Source organism: Podarcis bocagei (assembly GCF_964188305.1).
Source record: "Podarcis bocagei genome assembly, chromosome: 3".
Classification (NCBI taxonomy): domain Eukaryota; kingdom Metazoa; phylum Chordata; class Lepidosauria; order Squamata; family Lacertidae; genus Podarcis; species Podarcis bocagei.
In genome coordinates, this window is record NC_138127.1 from 59,974,583 (window position 1) to 60,000,153 (window position 25,571).

The 25,571-nt window shown below is 42.3% G+C and overlaps 1 protein-coding gene across 2 annotated transcripts in view; it reads left to right on the top strand.

Annotated features, from left to right (window-relative positions):
- Nucleotides 1-25,571, top strand: part of SMOC2 (SPARC related modular calcium binding 2) — a 134,433-nt gene that overhangs the window by 91,513 nt on the left and 17,349 nt on the right. For both annotated transcript variants that reach the window (XM_081188270.1, XM_081188271.1), the window contains 2 exons: nt 2,582-2,771; nt 7,810-7,892. In XM_081188270.1, the coding sequence (XP_081044396.1) occupies nt 2,582-2,771; nt 7,810-7,892 (273 nt within the window). The remainder of the gene's footprint in view (nt 1-2,581; nt 2,772-7,809; nt 7,893-25,571) is intronic.

The following is a 25,571-nucleotide window of genomic DNA, read 5'->3' on the forward strand; positions in this document are numbered from 1 at the left end:
TGAGCAAGGAAAAATATAGCAAGGACCATTGATGTGTGAAGCCAACTAATTATAGTTGTGTCCCCATCCGGAAGGGAAAACTGACAGCTGTGCCCTCGAATGGTTATAAGACAGAAAGCAGGTAGAACAGGGTGAGTGCCCCATTGATGCTAATGGACTAGCCTTCCCTGAAGTAGGGCTGTTTGTGAGGCAAATCTTAGAATCACAGAATCAGAATCATAGAATCATAGAGTTGGAAGAGACCACAAGGGCCATCGAGTCCAACCCCCTGCCAAGCAGGAAACACCATCAGAGCACTCCTTACATATGGTTGTCAAGCCTCTGCTTAAAGACCTCCAAAGAAGGAGACTCCACCACACTCCTTGGCAGCAAATTCCACTGTTGAACAGCTCTTACTGTCAGGAAGTTCTTCCTAATGTTTAGGTGGAATCTTCTTTCTTGTAGTTTGGATCCATTGCTCCGTGTCCGCTTCTCTGGAGCAGCAGTAAACAACCTTTCTCCCTCCTCTATATGACATCCTTTTATATATTTGAACATGGCTATCATATCACCCCTTAACCTCCTCTTCTCCAGGCTAAACATGCCCAGCTCCCTTAGCCGTTCCTCATAAGGCATCGTTTCCAGGCCTTTGACCATTTTGGTTGCCCTCCTCTGGACACGTTCCAGTTTGTCAGTGTCCTTCTTGAACTGTGGTGCCCAGAACTGGACACAGTACTCCAGGTGAGGTCTGACCAGAGCAGAATATAGTGGCACTATTACTTCCCTTGATCTAGATGCTATACTCCTATTGATGCAGCCCAGAATTGCATTGGCTTTTTTAGCTGCCGCGTCACACTGTTGGCTCATGTCAAGTTTGTGGTCAACCAAGACTCCTAGATCCTTTTCACATGTACTGCTCTCAAGCCAGGTGTCACCCATATTGTATTTGTGCCTCTCATTATTTTTTTTGCCCAAGTGCAATACTTTACATTAGAATACTCTACTTAGAACTAGACTGTCTATCTATCTTCTGAGTGATACACTAACCATTTTCTTACTTTGCTTAATTGAGCATTTGCTTTAAGTTTGGGAAGTTTGGGATGCTAACTAAGCTGAAATTTGGGATTTGGGATGCTAACTAAGCTGAAATTACTTGAAATGGAAGGGTCACAGTGAAGAACTACAGTTTTGTGATATTTGTGAACCAAATTTAACCACCAGTTTCTTCTAAGAAGCCTACAGGGAATTTTTCTTTTTCTTAAATGCGGGACATACTTACATTACTTCACAGTGGTTGACATGTCTCACTTTGCAGGACTTGTTTTTTGTTTTTTTAAAGTCACTGGTGTCTTGTTACTGGGTTTCTGTGGAACAACTGCATTGAATGTCAAAGCTTAATTAAAGCTCTGGAAAGTAGCCTTTTCAAATTGTCCATTTGTGGCTCATTATATTAATGAGAAAAGGAGAACTATCAGCAAGGGGATGTTATTGATAATGCTTGTCGTGTGCATGTTCCTGGGATTTATGCAACTGAGAGGAAATATGTGTATAGCAGTTGGATATGTTAAAGGTGGGTACAGGTGCCCTTGTAATTTTCTGCATTATTACGATTATAATGACTTATTGGTCACTTGCTACCTAAGCAACTTACATTTTAAAGCAAAAAGAGAATTATACTATACCATAAAGGAAAAAGAAAGAAGAAAAGTCCTATTTATTTATTTATTTATTTATTTATTTATTTGATGTATATCCTGCTCTTCCTCCCAAGGGAAGGGAAGGCAGCAAATAAAACATTAAAATCTTTATAATTCAAAAGAACCCTTCCCAACAGCGACATAAAGCTTTGGCAGCACATTAACAATACATTGTAATCAACTCAGTCCATCAAAGGGCTGGGGAAGGGAAACATATTTACCTGAGGCCAAAAAGATGTCTGTGAAGCTGCCAGGCAGACCTCACCGGGGAGAGTGTTCTGCAGGTGGTGAGCCACAACTGGAAAGGCCTTTAGGTTAAGGTTACCAGACGTCCCCGTTTCCCGGGGACAGTCCCCGGATTTACAAATCAGTCCCCTGACAAAATCCATCTATTTAGTAGGAAGTTGAAAAGTGTCCCCGGATTCATTGGAAAAAATCTGGTAACCTTACTTTAGGTTGCAAGCCTATACCCACTTAACTGGGAGTAAGCCTTATTGAACTAGGCATACTTCTAAGCAGACTTGTGCAGAATCACGCTTATTGTAGAAGTTGCTAATGTCTAGGAATATGGGTATTCAACATATCGCAGTGAACCAAAGGGAAAACATTTATAAGTCAAATGAAGACCTAGTCATCCCAAAGAACTGACAAGGTGATGAACCTTAAATGAACTGCATTATTGTGAAATACCTTGCAATTTTTTAAAATGAAAGATGGTGTGCAAACATTTTAAATAAATGAAGGGAGACTTTTGACTGAGCTCACCCTATCAGACTGCCAGTGAAGGTTCATGTGACTGGTGTCATACCTCCAGACTCTATTTTACTTTGGCTGCTTGGCTAATCTACCAGCTAGTTGATCAGTCTATAGGCGATTCCATATCTTTATTGCTCTTTTCTTTCCAGCCGTGGCATCATGTGATCAAGAACTTCAGTCAGCATTAGAAGAAGCTAAACAACCTCAGAAAGACAATGTGTTCATTCCAGAGTGTGCCAGTGGTGGCCTTTACAAGCCAGTGCAGTGTCACCCTTCCACGGGTTACTGCTGGTGTGTTCTTGTCGATACAGGACGCCCCATACCTGGTACATCAACAAGGTAAGGGATTTTGGAGGGAGATTATGATTGGCATTTATTCCTTGTTCTATTTCCTAGGGAACAGAGATAAATTGGGGAAGAGGAGGTAAGATTGTGAATAGTATGGCAGATCATATGACACTCATTTATGTGAACCCATGTATGGCATGCTATATTGAGAAGCAATCATGTTAAACAACTATAATGTTCATCGTTGTTGTTGTTTAGTCATGTCTGACTCTTTGTGACCCCATGGACCAGAGCACGCCAGGCACTCCTGTCTTCCACTGCCTCCCGCAGTTTGGTCAAACTCATGCTGGTAGCTTCGAGAACACTGTCCAACCATCTCATCCTCTATCGTCCCCTTCTCCTTGTGCCCTCAATCTTTCCCAGCATCAGGGTCTTTCCCAGGGAGTCTTCTCTTCTCATGAAGTGGCCAAAGTATTGGAGCCTCAGCTTCAGGATCTGTCCTTCCAGTGAGCACTCAGGGCTGGTTTCCTTAAGAATGGATAGGTTTGATCTTCTTGCAGTCCATGGGACTCTCAAGAGTCTCCTCCAGCACCATAATTCAAAATGTTCATACAACTGCCAATTTAATTGCCTTACAATAAAATGTCAAGAGGCATTCTTATGCTGCTATCCTACATACCTGGGTGTAATTTCCATTAATCTCAATAGGGCTTACTTATGAGTAGGCATGTATAGAATTGCACAGTTAAAGTGACAGTAACATCACACAATATAGACTAAATAATCTACTACAAAACAGCATCCTAACAATTCAATACACATTCAAAATATGATTATTCCAAATTTAATTGGTACATTCAGTTTTTCACCCTAAACTAAATCTTAACCTTGTGATTTAGACTTTTGAAAAATGTTGAAATGCAAGATAGAAGTGTGTGTATAAAATTTTGACTGCACCAACAATACCTTGATTGGTAAGTGGTGAAGACTGAGGGTAACAATCATGATCCATTAAAAACAATGGAAAAATTGTTGCTGACTTTGGTACAATGCAGATTGCATTCTTATTGCCCAACTGTGGATTCTGATTGCAGCATCATTCTTTTCATTGATCTCCTTCATTAATTACCACCATTTTCATTGATTTCCCTATTACTTCAAATGGAAAAGTGGCAGCTGTGATTACATCTTGCTATTACAATAATGTAATAACGTGAGGCCCTCCCAGCACATATATTAACGTCAGACCCATGTGCTGTGGCAATGCAAGACTATGTTTGGACATTAGTAAAAATCTCAGCTTACTTATGGACTCTGTGTATGGCCTTGGGCCAATCACCGTCTCTCAACTTCAGTCCCCTACTGTGAAATTGAAACAACATTTGCGAACCTCACAGGGTTGTAGCAAGAAGCTACAAGCCTGTAAAACAATCTGAGTAGGGAAAAAGTGGCCTGTAAATGATAAAATAAGATTATAAAGCACTTTGGGTAGCAAAATGTGGCATATATATGAGAAAATGCAATCACTTGCTGTCTGGTAGTAAAGGAAAGAAAAATCAGACCTGCCAGGATCCCTGTAAGAAAAGAAATATAACCTCAGAAACATTTCCATTATTTCCCAGAAACAGTCCCCTCAGCCCATTTTCACATGATTAACTTCAATGGAGCAACAGTGCTGGAAGCAGTAGAAAGAAGAAATGTATTTTTAACATGTTGTTAAATAGTAAGTTGAAGTTCATGAATTTCAGCAGAGCCAGAAATGCGGGGAAGAGTTGTGGGCCATGTTTAGCAGATGCAGGCAAGCAAAGTATCGCTTTCCAAAGGAAACAATGTGGGCTTGGGCTTCTTTAGGAATGCTTGTATGGAAGCCCACCAAAAGCCAAGGCAGCATGTTTCACTTGATGCAAGCACAAGTGGTTTAAAAGACCGATCTTTTTCTTCTTCCTATACAAAACAATGTTTTTGAGAGAATCAGTTTTAGAAGGCCAGAATAGGCATTCATTGTTCAAAATGAATTTCAAACTCTCAGTTGGAGGAGGACTTTATTGCCCCTTGGTAGAGCGCATACTTTGGATGCAAAAGACTCCCAAGTTCAGTTCCTCCCATCACCAGAAAGGGCTGCAAAAATATCCCTGGGAAATCGCTGCCCATCATTGTAGTCCCTACAGAGCTAGATGGTCCCAATGGTCTGGCTTGAGATAAAGTAGTTTTTTCCTGAAAGTTGTCATTTCTTTCTGCAGATGAAAGCCTACACTCATGACTGAAATATGAAGAGTCTTGTGTACCTCAAAACTATTTTTTTAAAGCTTTGAGGTACTACAAAACCCTTTGGCGGCTTTGTTGAAACAGATTATATGACAACCCCCCAAATTTTATCTCAGCAGTCCTTTGAAGCTCTGAAACTGGTAGGGTCTGGGCCATGGATGTTTCCATTGTCAGAGAGGGAGAGCCAATGTAGCCTGTGGGCCCTCGGACACCCTCCCAGGGTCATAGGACTGTAGTCTTAAACTTTAGGGTTGCCATATTTCCAACTGCCATATTCTGGGAAATTCCAGACGTATGGCAATGCTGTGAACTTTTAATTTAAAAGGTAGCTCTGCTATCCCTGTTTTCATTTTCTAGGCCCCGAGTGGCTGGGGAAACCCAGCCAGATGGGTGGGGTATAAATAAATTATTATTATTATTATTATTATTATTATTATTATTATTATTATTATTATCATTATCATCATCATCATCATCATCATCATCATCATCATAGGCCTCCTCTCCCCCCCTTCACATCTCTTCATGGGATGTATGTCTTGTGTAGCCTTTGCACGCTTGTCTGAATTTTGATTACATCAGCTTTACTTTCTAAAAAAATACAGCCCTCCAGGTTGGAAGAGCTACCGTAATAAATATTGCAGTTTGTACTCTTCCTACAACTGCTGGTGCAGCCACCATTACCCCTGTTTACAAAGAGAATGCATAGAAGGATCTGAAGGTGCAGGATGGGGTTCAATGCAGATGCTAAGCAGGCCTGAACATTGCTTGGATGGGAGCCGTATGTGTGCCAATCTAAGCTCCTAGATAGAAGAAATAGTGGGGTTTATAATAAATAAATATAATGTGCGGCTCTCTTTCCTCTTCTAGCAAACTGATTTATTTGCCAACAGTGTGCTATTCTGTATAAGACATAGGCAGTTGCTAAGTACAATCCCTCATAAATCTGGACTTGGTAAAAGAGAAAGAGAGAGAGAGAGAGAGAGAGAGAGAGAGAGAGAGAGAGAGAGAGAGAGCACAAAGTCTAAGCATGAAATGCCACTTGCTGTGGGGAATCTGGAGGCAGAGAGAGAAAGAGAAGGGAAGAATGCAGGATGGGGTATCAGATTAATCTGTGTTCAGGCCAATTGCCAGATGCTACATTAGTGCACCCAGTTCAAAGATTTCTCTTTCATTCTTTACTTGGCTGGTTAAAAGAGGTCATGTATCAGCAATTACCATCCACTCCATCGAAAGCTTGCCATCAAAACAGCTTCTGTTCTCCCTACTCTAAAGGTGTCTTTTTCACCCACAGGACACACACTCATCTGAGCATGAAATTGCATTGCACCTTCCTGGAGCAATCTGTATCTGATGGGCTATAGGCCAGTTTCAGAAATGGCTGGTTTCTCACTGACAATGAGAAGATAAATTAAACAATGAAGGCGGGGACTATTTCATTCCAACCAGTCATTTTTCTCATGGCTAGCATGGCGCCCAAGCACTCTATGATTTGTTACGATGGCTTTGAAAGGAGTTTTCAATTTGAGTGTAGTGGAAAAACTACACTCCCTACCGTGACTGGGTAAAAAGCTCAATTGCCTGGGCGGTACCAAATCAAACAATGGAGAAACCAGATCAATCATGTTCAAGCACTAGGTTCTTTATATTGTTGAGTTCAATAGCACAGGAAATGTAACAAAGCCAAGCAGGAACACAAACACCCCAAAACTTTATATTGAGGAGGAGTCCATCATACAATGGGACTTTTCTAGAAAGACTGCTCCATTTTGAGTCCATCTTGTGGTGAATCCGGAAGTCACTACACAACAGGGAAAAGTGCCCATCTGAATCCATAGTTCATTTTTCACTCACCTTTCACAGACATCATTCAGTTATATTACTCTTGAAAACTGGAGGGAATCTTCAAAGAAAGCACATCACAGATAAATCTGAGTATTATTTGTTGGTGGTTTTCTAGTGCCTGAGGTATATTCAAACTCCTTTCTCCTTTGGTGTAGCTCATATGAATCACCAAACCATTGTAATTCCATCACCATGTAGTTGGTGTTAGTTTAACAGCAAACTTCTTGCTCCACTGTCTTTGTGTATTTGAGAGAAATACATACACACACACACACACACACACACACACACACAGTGGGTCTTAGTTGTTTGGCATCATTCCTTCCAGATAATTAATTAATAATCAGTTGAGGGTTAAAGCATCTGTCATTTTCTTTGCAAATCTTGTTTTCTCAACACTGACATTTTTAAAGGAGAAGTAAATCTCACAGCAACTGCAAATGGATCAGCTATAACACTGACACCCAAATCACAGCCAATGTATCAAAGCTCAGCAAGGGGCTTGCTGAGAATTGTGAAGGAACTGGGCATGTTAACTTGCCTTAAACAGAAGACAAAAGGGCCATTTTAAATGGGAGATAGCAGCAGATTCATAGCACACTGCAAGCCCAGTTTCTTATAGATGCACAAGGAAAAATGGTTGTACCAGAGATTTACCTAAGAGAGAGGAAACTGCTACACAGTCTCGTGAGATCAGGCACAAGCATTTTCTAGACCAATTTTTGAAATGTCCCCCCCCCCCCGCTGAAATTGCTCAGCAGTGCTTATCTCAGGGAATGGCATGAGTCTTAATTAATGGTTTTCTAGCATGTGCTTTATTTGGCATTTGTGCAGATGTGTGGCTGCAATTTTAGAGGAACGCCTGAGTCTGAGCACTCTGCCAAACTTCAGTGTGACTACATCATTTATGATGTGATAGATTTTGCAAATTAAATTGACTTTACCTTGTTGTCTTTTCTTCTTCCTGTTCTCCCTTCAGATATGAGCAACCCAAATGTGATAACAGTGCCAGAGCTCATCCAAGCAAAACAAAAGATTTGTTCAAAGGGCGCCAGCTTCAAGGTCAGTGTATAATAAATGGTGTTTAGCTAGGGTGTTTGTTCACTGAATTAACCTGGGGAGAGAGACTCCACTATCTTGAGTCCCAAAGCAAAAGTAGGTGGAATAATTGCTATGCCAGGTTTCCAGTTTGGACATCACTTGTTAAGGTGAGTGTAAGAGAAGTTGTACTGATATTTGCTGTGTTGGATCTTGCTTCTACTGTCATGGAAATCAGATGAAATCTGCTATTAGTACCAATGGAGCATAATCCCATTTTTACTGTACACGTGAAACTCAACATCTAGGTCAGTAATTCCCAAAATGGATCCCTGAACACAAACAGTAGGTTTGGATGTTACAAAGCTAAATATTCCACAGCATAATGCACATCCTTTTGTCTTCTCCAGCACAAGAAATGATTTACGCCATCATTACGATGCCAAGCTCAGTTTACGCTCAAAGGAAGTAGATAAAATCTCTGCATTTGTTGTTTCAAAGGAGACAAGTACATGACTGACCTTTGGATGTTTTAACAATGTTTCTACTGTGCCACCTATTTTGAACAAAGCACTCTTTGGAATTCAGGCTTCATCTTATGAATTTATTTTATTTTATTTTATTAGATGGGCTTGTCTTAAAAATAATTTGGGGCTTTGGGGATTAAAAAAGAATAGTTTTCATTGAGAACATTTTCCCTGTCAGAACCTCCCTTCCCCAAACAAAAAAACCTTGCATTTGAGAATGAGGAGGGAACATCCCCAGTAGCAATGAGGAGAGTTCACCAGTGACAAGAGAAGTGTGGCCAACCTCTCCTGAACAGGGAAACAACAATTTAAAAGAAGTTCCATGTCAGGAGCTAGTATAGTGCAAAATTCACATGTGAAAACTCACCAATAATTGTGCTGGTATACAGCCCCTGCTCTGTAAAGTACTCAGAACAATGTTAAATTAGACTTTGCTCATAGAAACAAAGGAAGTTGCCTTATAATGAGTCAGACCGTTGGTTCACCTAGACCTGTATTGTCTACATGGGTTGGCAGTGGTTGGCATTCAAAGGAAGTGATTTCCATTTTCCTGCTGCTCAGATTACCTAGCTCACTATTCTTTACACTGACTGGCAGTGGGTCTCCAGGGATTCAGACGATATTCATTTCAGTCCTTGATTTATTTAAGTGAAACATAAATGGTGAGCAGGCCTGGACTGACCTTCATTGGAAAATGCCAACCACAGTCCCAATTTCATCTGAAACATCTTACTACTGAATTTTGTAAGATGCCACGAGAAGCTGCCAAATTTCACACTTCCTTTCACCCTTCCTGATACTACTTTACCAGAAGCGTTCCCCTATTATAGCAGGAGTAATGTTGTAACCACATTCAGAATTTTTTTTTGCCAAAGGCATGATTAACAAAAGTTTTCCAACCTCTCTGTTCCTACCTGGTAATTTCTTTGGGGTTTAGGTTCTGAACTTTAGAAGGACAATGCTTGTTTAAATTCTACCCTTCTGGGCTTGCACTACAATTATTATCAGACCATTCCCTAACCACTGCTGCAACATGAACTCATAATTGCTATGAAGTGGTGAATGGAACATGTATCTGAGTTCTCCTTCATTTAAGTTGCTTACCCTTGGCAACCTCTGGCTTGTAAGTACTTGGTTATTGATGTTATTGTAGGACAATGTACCCACTAGTTACATACTTTCTATTTATATGTAACCTTTTATAAAATTGAGAGCATGAGCATCGTACCTATTACACAGATAGACCTTGAGGTTTTCCTGAGTAACTTATAAGAAGTGCCAAGTTCCTAATCATTCTTCAACCCCTGAGTGGTTTACTGCCTACCTACAAAAGCAGCAAGCATGAAATCATTTGTTCCAGGATAAGTTGCATCAAAGAGGTCACTAGATTAAATATCTCCCGACTGCAGCCAAAGGCTGCTAGGCTCATTGTTCCACCAGGGCAAAGCCTGGTCAAGTCAAGCTGAACTTGGAATGGCATAATAGTTTTGAAAACTCAGTTGTGAAAAATGCTTCTCTCTTCCTCTCCTTCTCAATCATTATGAAATCTTTCCCCCTGACTTCATAACTCTTAAATCCTTCAGTCTGGGCAATTTCAGCATTAACATTTGCAGTCACTGGACATGCCAGTTTTACAATTTACTTTTCTGAGGAGAAGTCTGCACACATGATTTTATGGGCTTGATTCAGCCCTCCACTCCCCACAATTTACAAGGCACACCTCGGCACCAGCCACATAGAATGTGCCAACCACACTAAATATTTCTAATGAGGTCATCATTCTTCATTTAGGCATTGGTGAAAGTATTTGCATACTTCACCAGTTGCTTACCAGAGAGACGAATAACAATTTAAATATATCATGTGATAGGCTAAATGAATTAACGTGCTCATGTCTTGCATATGAGTTTCCTGTAGGCATCTGTGGGAAAAAAATGCTGGATTAAACAGGATTCTTGCTATAGTCTTAATTAGTGTTGGTCAAGGAGAATGCAAAATTCTGGGAGAATTATGTGTTTGTAACTTGCAGTGATGATTCCTTTATGAACAAAGGTTGCACTATGAACATGTAATTGTAACACTTATCTCTTCCGGGGATTGCTGACAACACTGCCTTGTGGCTATTGACCATTCTTCCACTCCCTCCTCTATGTGTGTGATTACAAGATGAGATATTAATGGTGCAATGCTAAGGCCCCCGGAAGAGCATTGTAGGGGGTCATTGGATATATTGGACATCCCTCTCTGATGTTGGAGACAGGACTCAAATGTTGGAGATCTTACTGATGTAAGATCTCTCCCCCCCCTGCTACTGCAGAAGTCTCCTATGCCCCAGCCCAACCAATGTCAGTGCCCATTGTCAGTAGGACCAATGTGGGGCTCCAGCAGGTGTCCTCTGGGGCTAGGGTCCCAGTCCTAGGAGGTATAAGCCTCTTACCAAACACTCACAAACGAGGGCAGGATGGCAGGTGCAGTATATTCCAAACAAACTTAAGGTCAAGCCCATAAAATCAGTCTACGTCCAAAACAAGATTCCAAGGCAAAGTCAGGCAACATGCCAAGGTCCATACCACAGTGAGTTCAGGGAAGGTACCAAGAAGGGGAAACTAGAATAAGGAACAATGAGTGCAGACTGTGTTGTTTCCAACAAGTGGGAGACTCAAGAAAATAATACTTTATATACTCTGGCCCAGTGTTAGAAACCAAGATATGAAAGCTAGGAGTTAAATGGCACCTTAAACTTAGGTTATGGGCGCAACAACGGAATGTCTAGCTGCACTTTTTTAATAACAAGAATACAAAGCTGAAAATGAATCAACTGCAGCTAAAATATTATGTTCATTTTTCACATGGTCTAGTCCTTTCCCCACCCCTCCGATATTCTCAAGAGGGCCTCTTTTCCAGTCTTCAGGAAGTAGCTGGAAGTGGGGATGCAGAAAAAGGTCCTCCTTTCCTTCCACTCTGCAGTTGTAATCTGAAACCTTGGGCACAGTACTGTGCCCAGAGCTCAGAAACTGCTCACGCTAATGAAATTTTCTGTCACAAAATGCACCTAGAACAATGGGAGTTTCAAACACTGCTCTGGCCTCCTAGTCCACACTCTAACTATAGCTCCAGCTCCTACCCTGACATCTTCAGGGGTTCTTCAGCAGGTCTCCCCCTGCAGAGCCCCTTAAGAAAATTCTCAGCACCAGTTCTGCCTGCTGTTCAAGGTCCTTGACCTGTGAAGTTCCTAGTTTGTTCTCTGAGAACTCAGTATCTGGTACCAAGTCGGGGCTAAGCAGGAGAGCCAAAGAGAAGATGTGTTGGGATACTTTGGGAGAGTACCAGGGAAATCTGGGAAACGGTTGGAAGCCAAAGAACCCAAAGTTGTCCTAGTCCTCTGATATGCCCACAAACAGGGGATAAATTTAGACATGCCCCATAGTTTCTCAGCTGCAATCCTAACTCATTTATTTGGGATTAAACCCCATTGAATTCAGTAGGACTTAGTTCTGAGTCAACCTGGGTAGGAGGTTGCTGTCAATCTCTCTTCCCCCCTTTCCTCCCATTGTTTTCAGCAGAAGCAGTTTTAGGGTAGTGAACCAGTTTGGCCTCACAGGGTGATGTCAGCACAGGGGGCACTGCAACAATGATGCCGAATGGAACACAAGGGGGAGGGCTCCAGTTTTTTAGCATCACACAGGGTGGTGATGAAATTTGAGGGCCCAAAGTTTGCCCCTGTTTCCAGTGGAAGCAACGGGAACCTTTTCCTAAGCCTTGTGGCCACATGGGGAAAAATAGCTTTGTCCAGAACATGACTGCAGAATGAAGGGATTAATATAAATTTTGTGAATAGATACTTACATTCTAGCAAAGGTGACAAACGCATAACAAAAACTGCATTATAACTTATAAGAATAAATTATATCACCAAATTACAGAATCTAACCTTTGCTAGTCACGCCGTTGAGAATGCTTCATAACATAGTTGAGAATGTGTTCATTTGACATGCTACAATTTCCATCCTAGTCCAAACGGGAAGGCTAATATTGCCTGCATAGCAGGGACCTGAGTCCTGAGTGGCAGCCAGACTTGAAATCCACAAGAATCTGCCTGAATATTTCACTTACTTTTAAAGTCATTAAGTATGTGCTATTTCCGAGTGTAACAGAGCATCAGCTTGAGCCTTTGAACGTCAGAGCGACTGCTTCCTTGTCATGTTGCACATTTTTTCCTCCCTGTTAAGATGTGTGAAAGTAAGAGGATTACATCTTTTATGATGCAACCAATTAGTTACAACCAGCGAACAATCACATGTTTAAATTACTGGTTGTGTTACGGAGTTTTAAGTATTACTTTTCATAGTTTCAAAAGAAAAAGCACACGTTTATTATGCAGGCAAGTTTGTATGCAAATGCTGTGGGCCTTAAAAGTTTCCCCTCGAGCCTGAGTTGACCTTCTTTGGAAATATTATGTATAGTATTAAATTCAGAGATTAGCAAGCTTAAAAGCTGGCTTTGCATGAATACTTGGGTGAAATTATCAATATATGAATTTTATTTCTATTTAGTAAGCAAATGAGGCTGAAAGCATAGATGGTGTCTTAGACTGTGAGGTGGGGAGGGGAAGGAACAAGCATCATTCCAACAGACGTGCTTGTTTTTTTCAGGCTGGATGCAATTAAACACATCAGATAAAGGCCTACTGTGCTATTAAACTAATGCACTAATAAAAAATGGTTTGCAGAAGTTTCTCTTCTCTGCAGCTGTATTCTTTTATGAGTTACCATGGGAAATGGAAGGGAGAAAAAGATGAATGCCTTTTTGTTCTTCTGTATTTATAGGGTAACCTCCTGAGCAAAAGAGGAATAAAAAGGGGTTTCCCATCCCTCTAAAAATTGGTGGTTCCAGAAAAGAAACCTAACTCATAGTTTTGTTCATGTTATCCCTATGACAACATTCATTGAACATTTTCCTGCATCTACATGGTTCCATTGATTTCAATGCGAAATATATAAACATATGTTTAACTCTCCTGTTGAAATTGGGGAACTCAAAAAACCCTCACTTTTGAAGTTGGGCCATGTCTATAGTTAATATCTTTCAAAGGATCCATAAAGTGCTTAAAGTAACATATCCAAAAAGTATTTATTATTCACCATGTATAAATATACTACCATTAAGAACACAAGCAATCTCCTGGCCAAAGATTGTTCTCAACCGTGGCCAACCAGATACCTGTGGGAAGCATGCAAGTAACACATAAATGCAGAACTGACTGAATAGCATTCATTTCCATGTTTCACCTATGGCAGCTTACATCAGCTAAATTAGCAACTTAAAGCAAGTCAGTCCAACAAATGATACCATAAACAAGGACACACTAGCCAAGCCTAACAGTAGCAAGAATGCAGGCCAGGATACGTTCTGGCAGCTCATCAGTGATGGGAATTAAGTATGTCAAGTGCTCAGGGTTTCAAAATTCATCCCTTCTATTCAACAGCTGTCAAAATTGGTCAGCTGTGTGGCTGTGTGTATGTATGTATATTTTCTAGGCAAGTTCCTTGAGAAAGCCATTCTTCTCAGAACTTTCTCATTGACTTCATAAGGCACAAGGCCTATAAGAGCCTAGTGCATATGCAGGGTTATAGACTAAACTTAATGCAGCTGTTTAATTGAGCACTTTTAGTAGTTGACGAATCCCGTATCTATAAAGCACTAATAGAGATTTCTCTCTGAAGTACCTGCAAATCTTTGAAAGGGCAATTTTTTCCATATTAGGGATAGGAGAGGAAATGATGAGAAATGGCTCCAGAGTACCATTTAATATAATGAGGTCTTGGATTCCATTCAACCACAGTCCCCTTGGCATGGTTTTCCAGGGAGCAATACTGTGTGTCAGCTCATGAGGAATGGCCAAAGACTGCCAAAGATCCTTGGTTGTCAGTAGTCAATTTCCTGAAGGCCCATTGTATTTCCATTTCATTGGTGGTTTTTAATGAATAAGATCTAGGATTTCAGGACAAAAAACTTTTGTTTTTCTTACGCACTGTGTTTGTTCATAGTTACTTGCAAAAGGTATTTCTATAGTGAAATCTAAAAATGCCTATGGATGCTAAAAGGGGAGGGTACAAAGTATGTGTATGTGTAAAAAAAATGAAAAAAACCCCTGGTCATTATGTAATTGGAGGGTACAAAGTATGTGTGTGTATTTATTTTTTTTTGTAAAGAAAGTAAATCTGGTCATTATGTAATTTGATACCTGGTTGCTAGTTTTCCTCTTCCCTCCCTATACCTTTTTTCTTTTGTGATATGTCTTTCACAATTGCAGGGCTGGTGTTATTTTTTAAATCTGTGTATAGCAACTAGAAAATGCTAGGCACTATATAAATTAACATCAATTGGTTTTGGTTTTGTTTGGTTGGTTTTGTCTAAGGAATTTAGTTGTTTAAAATAATAATAATAACAACAACAGTAATGACAACTCTCCTGCCCACAATTATTAGTCATTTGGGTGAAGGAAGAATTGGTGTCCTAGAAGGAAAAAATGAGCCAACTGCCTTCCATCTTATGAAAGCTTCTGTGCCTGTGTGCAGTTCTCTCTTGCCAGGGTGGGCAGACAAATGGGCATTTGTAAGCCTGACTTTAAAATATTGTGTGGGACATTTCCTACCATTACGCAGAGTGAGGAGGGTGTCTTGGGTGACAGATAGGAAATGGGAACAGCAGCAAAACACACACACACACACACCAGGTGCTGTAGGATGTGCTGTCCCATCTCCAGTGTTGAAGTGAGGCTGCCTATACACCTGCCTTCTGTATGTGGAATGAGGAGGTACTAAACCATCCTTTGCCTGAGGTAGTGAGGTACTGTGCATATCACTCCTAGAAAATGGTTGTGGATATGGAAACTCATGAGACCAAAAATTAAGATGACTCCAGAGCTGAGAGGGTGCAGTAGGGAGTCCCGCCACAATGATGTAGAATGGAAGGTGAGAGGGAAGGGAGGAGGGCACCAAATTTTGGCTTCACACAGTGTCCAAAGTCTGCCACTGACCCCATCAAATGCAGTGAGACTTGTGTATGACTGTGCTGTAAATGAATTAGTGTCTATAACCTATTGCTAAGCTCCAAAGATAATAGAAATCTACATTAGCCAGAAATCTACTGCACGTGTAAAGGTAACCTTGCCTTCATTTGCACTGAGAGTTCCTGAAAGTTCTTCAAATGCTCTAGTTTGCCAGTAAGTGTCACCTCTGTTTTATCCTAGCTAAAACTTAAGCCAACTGGCTCTGAGCCAGATCCTGCCAAGCAGGCAGATTATTTTGCATACTTGTGCTTAGTGAGGTGGTGCCGGTTTCTGCTGGTGGCACCATAATCTGAAGCCTCACAAACTCTCCTTCTCCATGGTTGGCCCTCTTGTTGAAATCTATTTATCAAAATGTTCTGAAAAGCTCAACAATAGGATGCCCTGAAGGAAGATGAGAAACGGCTTGAAAAGGGAAACATCAGAAACATTCAGGAATGTTTCCTTGTATGTTGGCAAAAAACTTGCATTTCTAGTTGAAAAATAAACTAGTTTGGTGCCACCTATACTTAATATTTTATAACCCTCGGAGTATGTGGCCATTTCTCGGGGTGGGGGAATAGCATGCCAATTACTCAAAAAGCCTGAAAGGGCAATTCTGGGTGATCAATATTATATGCGCATATATACATAAAGCGACATAAAATACTTAACACCTAAAGAGTGATGCACTATAATCAATGCGGTCTGCATCAGATAAACCCCATGTAAATGGGAGAGAGTGAAGCAGGCGTCAGAAGCAATGTACAAAAGGAGTTCACTTAATTGTAATGGGTAAGGTGTTCCACAACCTAAGCCCAGGCATGCAAAATGCCCTCTGCCTGCAAGGGAAGCATCATGGGGAACCCTTAATAATGACTCTTCAGGTGCATGTAAAAATCAGGCAGGCCTGTGGCCTTTCCACTCGAAAATGCTAGCTCTGTACTACTGCCCTTTTGCCCTTGCCCATGAGAGGGAGCTGTGCTCACCTTGAACTGGGGCTGCTCTAATTCAAGCACAGATGTGCACCTATTCAACCCTCCTGTATCACAGCTACATACTGCTCACTAGTGCTCAGCATATTGTATTTCCCACTTCTATGGTGATGTGCAGCATATATCGCTCAAGTTCCAGTCCTGGCATTGCCAGTCAAAAGGACCTCAGGGAGAGACCTCAGTCTGATACCTTGAAGAGGCACCATCAATCAGACCCAGTATAAAGTTGCTTTGTTATGTTGAAACTTAAGTGCACGTCTCCCTCCTTAGCCCCTGCCTGGACTAAACCCAACTTGCTAGGCATTAATTTACAGCTGATCAGGCAGCTTCAACAAAGCTTTGCATTTCATGCCATCTGCCACATCAATGCAAGAACAAAAGTCTAGAAATAAGGAGCAATGTATCACTGACACCAAACAGCAATAGGCACTCAACTTTTCCGTACATTTTTTTAAAAATATTGAAATGTTTGATAAAATCAGTGCCTTCACTGATGAATTTACATGGAAATGAATTTATGGAACCACCCATTTAAAACTGGCTATTGTCACACAAACAATCTGTGCAGCCAAAGAGGCTTCATGAGGGCCGAAAGGCATTTAGGGTAGGGTTGCCATATGTCCAGCTTTTCCTGGACATGTCCTGGTTTTGGGGGCCAGTATGCCCATCTGGGCAGATTTTTTATTTTTAAATGAAATGTCTGGTTTTTTTGGGGGGGTGTATTATTATTGGGGGGGGGGTTAGGGGCATACGCATACCACCGAAGGGTGGGAGAGGGCAGGCTCTCTTCAGAGTCAGCCACTCTCTGCCGCCTTCATGTGCTGCATCTGTGCCCCGGAAACAGAAGTGCCACAGCAGAGTCTGGAGTGCCGCTGCCCCTTTCCAGTGCCCGCTCCTGGCTGTGCTGTCTCCCTGGACCCTCTTTGCATGAGGCTCCAAATTGCTGGTGCCGGGGGTGACTCGGGGCCGCTGAGCAGCTAGGCAATGGAGCCACCTCTCCCATTCAGGCCTTTGGCCTCCAAGTGGCCAGTGGCATGGTCGTATACAGGATCAGGCCCAGGCAGTGAGGCTCGTCTCTCCGTGGCCTCTCTGGTCCTGCCTGGCCTTTCCCAGCAGCAGTGGCAGCAGCCCCCAACAGCTGCTCAAGCCGTGTTGGATGGGACGTGGCTGGTGGTTGCAGCAGCAGCAGTTCCATGGCCTCTCTGGTCCTGCCTGCAGCTTCCTCTTTGACGTGGCTTCAGCAGCCATTTGGGGTCACTGCTACTGCTGGGGAAGGCCCAAGGAGGATCAGAGAGACTCCCTGCCCCGGCCTGATCCTGGATACGACCTTGCTGGTGGCCAGTTAGAGGCCGAAGGCCTGAAAAGGAGCCCATAGTGGAGTCCATTCAGTGGCCCGGAATCACCCCCAGCACCAGCAAGACGGTGCCTCCGTGGGAAGGGTAGGTCTGTCAATATGGCCACCCTAAGAGAGGGGAGGGATGGAAGGGGAGAGCAGGCGGGTGAGGAAGGGGTTAGTGGCAGGGAGGGGGCTAGCGACGGAGATGCGGGGTGATGGTAGGGTGCAGGTCCGTCTTACCCATAGAGGCTAGTGGCACAGGGAGCGACAATGCCAATTCCTGGAGGGCGCCAGGCAAGAGTCCGGGGAACACCGAACGAGCGCACTGAGTGAGCGAGGGTGCGTGCAGCGCTCCCGCCGAGTGTTGGCTCAGTTTTTTCCCTTTTAGCCTGCAAACGCCGAATTCTGTGGGGCGCCAGAAGGCTAAAAGGGAAAAAACCGAGCCAGCAGGAGCGGCACACATGCCCTCGCTCGCTCGGAGCAGTCCTGCTCGCTCAGTGTGCTGCCTGCCATGGCCATCGTGGCACGAAGCAGCCAGCTGAGCCGGGAGGCGCCACGTCCAGCCTCCGCCTCTTCCCCACCAGAGGAGCCACCCCCCAGCCGCTGCCTGCCTCCTCCAGCCCTAAAAAAGGTTGAAAACTCTGGGAAAGGGGGGGGCGCCAGAGTGATCTTTGCACCACGGCGCCGGATATGCTTAAATTGGGTTTGTGCCCTTCAGAATGTGGCAACCCTAATTTCGGGTGACTTGTGAGTTATTCCTGTTTCTGCTTCTGGCCAGCTCCTATTGCTCGTCTTTTCCATTTGTTTATTTATCAATACACCAGGTAAATAACCTGTCATGATGTTGGCTAAGTACAGCAGTCACTGAGCCCCATCCTAAATGCTCCTCGATGGGTGTAGCAGGGTTTGCCTCTTCCACTCAGCAGCCCTCTCTTTTCTGCAGCATCCAAACTGATAAGCTGACTCTCTTAAGCAGGTGCCCAGCTTGAATTCCTGGATCGATGGAAACCATACAGGAGCAGTCCTTGTAAGGTCTAGAAACTGCTTTAAAAGGAAAGGGGGGGGCAACCTAGAGCTGCTTTGGAAAAATATGCTCCATTGTGGAGCTAGCATTTCTAGTGTTTATAAAACCAAAACTTGCTGTTGGTTTCAAGTCGTGTTTACTTTTGAAGGTCATTAATTTCCCAGAGACAGACAGGTAGATTGATGAAACCAAGGTCATTTGGGAAGAACGAGTGTGCTGGGAGATTAAAAACTCGCCACTTACTCCACAGTGAAAACCTTGTTTTGTAGAATTCCTCAGCTGCCTGGGCTCTGGCCTTGGAGATTTTTGCAGGCACTTGGGTGAATGCTTCATTGTTGCTAACTTGCGTCCATCTGTAACTGTGGGGTGTCATGGGGCAGACTTCACTTAATAGTCACTTCTTGTTAAAGGCTGGAGCTGGGAGAGGGAATGCAAGCAGATGCCCAATGGTCAAATTCTCTTAAGGGTGGAAACGGTGAGGGAGGACGTAGCTCTCGCAAAACACTCCTGCAAAGCAGAGAATAGAACCCAATGTACTTTTTTTCACACACAACGCCCCCCCCAAAAACACAGAGAAGCATATATTTCTTACCACAATATTTTCATTCAAATGAATGTGTCCATTTAAAATGAGAGTATTATGGTAAGAAATGAATGCATTTCTTCATTTCTTTTTACTCGTTTTCACATAAAAACTGTGGTGTTTTGAATCTGGGTTTATGAACCTGAACAAAATGATTGACCAAGGAGAGTAGGGGTTGGCTGTGGAGTGAAGACACTTTAGTCCTGTACTAATAATTAAACAGAAATTGTTTAGCACTTTCCCCCAGACCACTGAGTGCATCCTTGAAAAAAGAAAGAGGCCCCAAATCCATTCATTTTAATACTATCTAGCTTGTGGAAAGAGATTCCTGTTAGAGAAACACTATCAGTCAAAATCTAAAGGCACAATCCAATACATTTTTACTTGGAAGTTAGTCCTACTGTGTTCAGTGCAACTTGAGTTGCAATCCTTGCATACTTAAACTGGAACTAATAGACCTTGATATTAGAGGCACTGTTCTCTAATATCATGCCACTAAATGTCCCAGAGAACTACCTGGCTCAGTGGTTGACCTTACACCCAACAATGCAGACATCTCTCCTTAGGGTTTTGTGGATCTCAGGTGAGATGATCTGCTGTACCTTGTAGGGCTAAATAACTGGTAGATTGTCTCTTTGCATATTGCTGGGACTTATTTCTTGTGACTCATTTTTGAAAGAATTCACTTCTGTCTTCTGGGACAGCCCACCTGAAAGAGAAGATTCCTTCCTCTATGCTTTCCTTGTTCAGTTCGACACACTCATCCTGCTGCACGCTGCATTTCTATCTTTCCATTCCTCCCCCCAATCCCCTATTTTCCCCCATTGCCTCCTAACCCTCTCACCCAAGCAATGCTGGGAACTTCTCATAAAGTTCATGTCTGAGAGGCAGAGGGCTGGTTCATATACTTAACAGCTCTAGTGATTCCATATGTTACCCTACACCCCACTGTTCATATGACTGGAGGTGGAAGGATTGTACAGATCAGATATACACTTCAGATCACGGGTTGTTTCTTATGTGGGGGGAGCAAGTCCCTTTGTTGCTTAGAGACCAAGAAAACAGGCCTGATCTGGAAATCCTTACGGAGCAATACCTTGCTATATGATGGTTTTGGCCTATTCAGTGTTCTGGTGGCTTTTACGTGCAGCAGGTATGGCTTGGCATATTTCCATGTCCAACCATTCCCTTCTGGACATAACTCATTAATGGTATGCAAGCTTTGCCATAGGTACATGCACATAAACAGACACACACAATTTCTTATTTGACTTTAACTGACCCATCCCTTTTACCAAACATAATTTGCTGTATTTCTGTCTCCCGCCACACTATCCAAGTTGCAGCACAACAAAGTGAGATGGATTTTCTCTGTCTCTGTTTTGTGGAGAGACTCACAGAGACTTTTCTAGAAGGAATACTCTCAGGAACGTTTGATAATTGCCATTGTAAGGGCCTTTTTTCAGCCGGAACTCGCCGGAACTCAGTTCCGGCACCTCTCAGGTAGATGCCATTGCCATTATAAGAGAACAAGAGAGGCATTCATGGTGAGTTCCAGCACCTCTTTTTCTAATAAAATAGAAATGTAAAATGGCCATTGTTATAGGCCAGAATATGTGAAGTAGGCAGCCCTGCTTCCTTCTACAACTTGACTGTGAGGCATGGAGTCAGGGAAGAAGCTGCAGCTATCTTGGAAGCCATGGAGCTACACCTTGATGGTCAAGAGCATACTGCAAAGTAGAGTGGAAATTTTCCAGCAGAAGGTTCTAGGCTTTATATCTGATGGTTATTCTGCAACCCAAAGATAAAGCTCTCAATGGCTAGACATGATGGATAACCTTTGCCTCCATCATTGGTAGTAATGCTTCTGAATACCAGCCACTGGAAGCCGCAGGAAGGGAGAGTGTTCTTGGGTTCAAATCCTGTTTGCTGGTTTCCTGCAGGCCACTTTGAGAACAGGATGTTGGACTAGATGGGCCATTGGCCTGATCCTGCAGGCTCTTCTTGTAGAATCATAGAATCATAGAGTTGGAAGAGACCACAAGGGCCATCGAGTCCAACCCCCTGCCAAGCAGGAAACACCATCAGAGCACTCCTGACATATGGTTGTCAAGCCTCTGATTAAAGACCTCCAAAGAAGGAGACTCCACCACACTCCTTGGCAGCAAATTCCACTGTCAAACAGCTCTTACTGTCAGGAAGTTCTTCCTAATGTTTAGGTGGAATCTTCTTTCTTGTAGTTTGGATCCATTGCTCCGTGTCCGCTTCTCTGGAGCAGCAGAAAACAACCTTTCTCCCTCCTCTATGTGACATCCTTTTATATATTTGAACATGGCTATCAGATCACCCCTTAACCTCCTCTTCTCCAGGCTAAACATGCCCAGCTCCCTTAGCCGTTCCTCATAAGGCATCGTTTCCAGGCCTTTGACCATTTTGGTTGCCCTCCTCTGGACACGTTCCAGTTTGTCAGTGTCCTTCTTGAATTGTGGTGCCCAGAACTGGACACAGTTCTTGTCCGCTTGATTGCGAAGAATGCATGGGCAGCATCAGTGAATTTGAGACGCTCACCACCTTGTGCTCAATTAACCTAACATCCAACGTTGTGGCTCCCTGGAGAAACCATCCAACTAATCCATAATGGGTTGCTATCATGTAACTGGATCTCGGTGCTGTAAGTGGACCCAAGACCATTAGTAATCAAACTGCACTCAGTAAAGTAGTTTATATGAAGTCTGCTGCACTCCATCCTTTCTGGCAGACACTTTAGAACCATAATTACCATCATCTCTCTCCTTAATACAATCATTGTGCTTCTGTCATTGCAGGATATTCTAGAAGCTAAGGAGGGACTGCTCATTTCCTAGATACTTACTGTGCAGTGCACAAATTAAGGACAGTGTCAGATGTACGTCTCAATTTCCCTACTTCTTGTGGGTTTAACAGAGACTCTTAAAGCTACTCGAGCATTAGCTTATTGTGGTTTAATAAAGTACACTATATTATATTTGGCTCAAGGGACCCATTCCACACAGATGCCAATTTCCAAAGGCAGGTTTGAAAGCACAGCCCAGTTACACAGACCTCTCTGTTAGTGGCTTAGAGGAGCGATTCAGATGCGGGTGGATCGGCAGTTTTAATAAAAATAACTCCTGCCTGGTAATTATGGCCCCACTTGCACGAGGTGCTGAAGTACCCTCAGCAAGAAATTCCACAAAGCCTTCCCAAGGGAACTGGGGGATATTAAGTATCCTGCAAATTTTCTCCACTGAGGGCAGTGATATGAGGGGGCGGGCAAGAATCATAAAGACACTTCACTGAACAATTATAGGGTTGGGGTTTTTCTTCTTCTCGGTGGTAGCTATTTCACAGCTTCTTATCAACCACCCAATGAGGATGGCAATTCACAGTGGTTAGTGCCAGCCTCTCACTTTTTGTGGAAGACGTGGAAAGGCCATGTCAATATCAACCCACAGCCAGCCTATATAGGGGTACATTTTTGTCATGCTAGGTTCCTTTCCACGGTGGTAAAGTAATGTCCCCTCCAGCTATCACTGTAGTGCAGTTTCTGTCAGCGTTTCCATTTATAAACCTCTATTTTAAGCACTGTTGTAAATGCATACTTTGGGTTGCAATTCAGTCCGTAATATATTTGACCAGCTTTAGGTTTTTTTATTATTATGTTAAACTCCTATGAACGATGGGAAAAGGCTGCCTTCCCAATTTTAGCATTTGCCAGCTATGGCCCAGAGGCCTGACCTACTCAATGACACGTTTTGTGGTGGTTTCTCTTGAAGAGCACCACTGTGCCCATCTTCATCCTGTGCCACATGGCAATCTGCTTTTTAGAACAAAGTGGCAGGGGAAATAGAGCAGGCCAGCAGAAGCACATTCTACAATTGAAGAATTGTAGACTGGATTTTCATAAGTCTTCAGCCCTCTCCTGATGTAGTAGTAGTAGTAGTAGTAGTAGTAGTAATAATAATAATAATAATAATAATAATAATAATAATAATAATAATAATAATATATTTATACTCTGCCCATCTGGCTGGGTTTCCCTAGTCACTCTGGGCAGCTTCCAAAAGAATATTAAAGACACGATAGAACATCAAACATTTAAAACTTCCCTAGACAGATGTCTTCTAAAAGTCAGATAGTTGTCTATTTCCTTGACATCTGATGGGAGGGCGTTCCACAGTGCGGGCGCCACTACCAAGAAGGCCCTCTGCCTGGTTCCCTGTAAACTCACTTCTAGCTGTGCTGGAACTGCCAGAAGGCCCTTGGTGCTGGATCTCAGTGTCTGGGCTGAACGATGGGGGTGGAGGCACTCCTTCGGGTATACAGTTACTAAACAGGAGCAATAAACATGGAACAATAGAACTCCCTGCTCCTCTCTCTGGTATGCACTGTGCCCTACAGAAATCTGGAAACCCCGGAATAGAGTTTGGGGGTCTGCAAGGAGAGAAGAGTGGGGAAGTTCCTTGTGCATGACTCCTTGCACTGACAGAACAAGTTATTTAGTGCTGCACTGGATGCAACACTATATTTGTAACTTATTTTTAAAAGCCTTCAAAACTTAATAACAGAAACAAAATTCTTCGCAAATGCTAATGTCTTTTCTTAAGCAAACTTCAAAGATAAAATACAAACTTGGGTAAATTACAGAGACAATTAGATATTCACAGTGATGAGGCATTTTATAAGACTTCATCAATTTTTGTTGTGGATAATACCAAATTAATATAAATTTCAGTTGAGTAAGAGAAGTGTAGCTTGGCAAAAAAAAAAGTAATAAAAGAATGTGCTTACAGTGGTTCCAGTCCTCACTATTTTACTAGTGCTCCAAACCTGAGCCCCAAATAACAAGTGAAGTGCTTCAGGAACTATTAGAGCAACGTAAGTCAAACTATTTATGGAAAGGTAGATGATTGCCAGTGCTCGTGGTAGTCTTAAACCTAATAAATTTTTCCTCCAGTTGCTGTTGGCAGAAAAATAAATGACCAAATATTTGAATGAGTTGGTCTGATCAATTGAGTGGCCATCTATCATCTAGCTATAACTTTGAAGTTTATGTCTGAAAAACCGTAATCTTCATTTTTGACATCATTAATGGCTAGATGTTCCGCCAAAGGGTAATTGCTTAAAAAAAATAAAAAATAGTAGTCTAGGTCTTCGTAACCCTAATCAATGCTGTGCCAATAGGATTCTGTCATCTGCATACAGCAGAATTATTGTTCTTGGGTAAGAGGCACTTCCTCTTCATTGAAACCATGCCACCAATGTATATCTTGACAAAAAGAGAAGCCAGAAGACGCCCTTACCAGACTATGTATTGGACCAGTAATTTAAGCACTGGAATTAATGCAATTTTGGACCTCTGTGTTACAATTTCCTTCCTAGCAATAGATGCTTACCTTTGTTTGTTATCCCCAATTTATGTCACGAGTAGTCTCAATTAATATGATGGACAGCTACCTAAAAATTGGCAGAGGAGGCAAAAAGAAATTGCTTCCCACCTTCAGTTTTATATCTCTGGATGCTTCCTCATTCAGCAGAGCATTGTCCATTTTCCCTTGACACCCCAGTTGCTTGGCATTTGCTGTCTCTGCACCATACTTTGTCGGTAAGTATTTAAACATTTTCTGAAAATGAAATTCTCTTTTCCTGAGCCAATTTAAACCTTAAACTCAGCCTCTAATATTTAACCTGAAACTTTTCCTGGTCAAACAGTTATATGGGATCATAAGTATTAAACATTTTCAGGTGGCTTTTCTAGGTTTTGTAGGGAACGGGTTCATTTTTAAGAAGAAGGTTTATCCAGAATATGAACACTCTTTTATTTGGCTATTTTTATGCTGTGATGCTATACCTTGGAGGAAGCTTCTTTGAACCCAATGAGCCTTACTTCTGAATAGATGTGTATATTGTGTCGTCAAACTTTTAACAATGCAATCCCATGCATGTCTACTCAGAAGTAATCCCCACTGGCTCCTTTTCCTCTTATGGAAAAACATTCACCTGTGTGGGGCTGCACCTGAAATCTTAAAAATAAAATAAAAAATATCACCGTTTTACTGATTTTATGATGCTCATACATTTATGAAAGTGCAGTTTATAAATATTTCAATAAATAAATAAGCAATCTGATCCACACTTTCAAAGGCTCTCCCTTCTAGGACAGAGAAGAGCA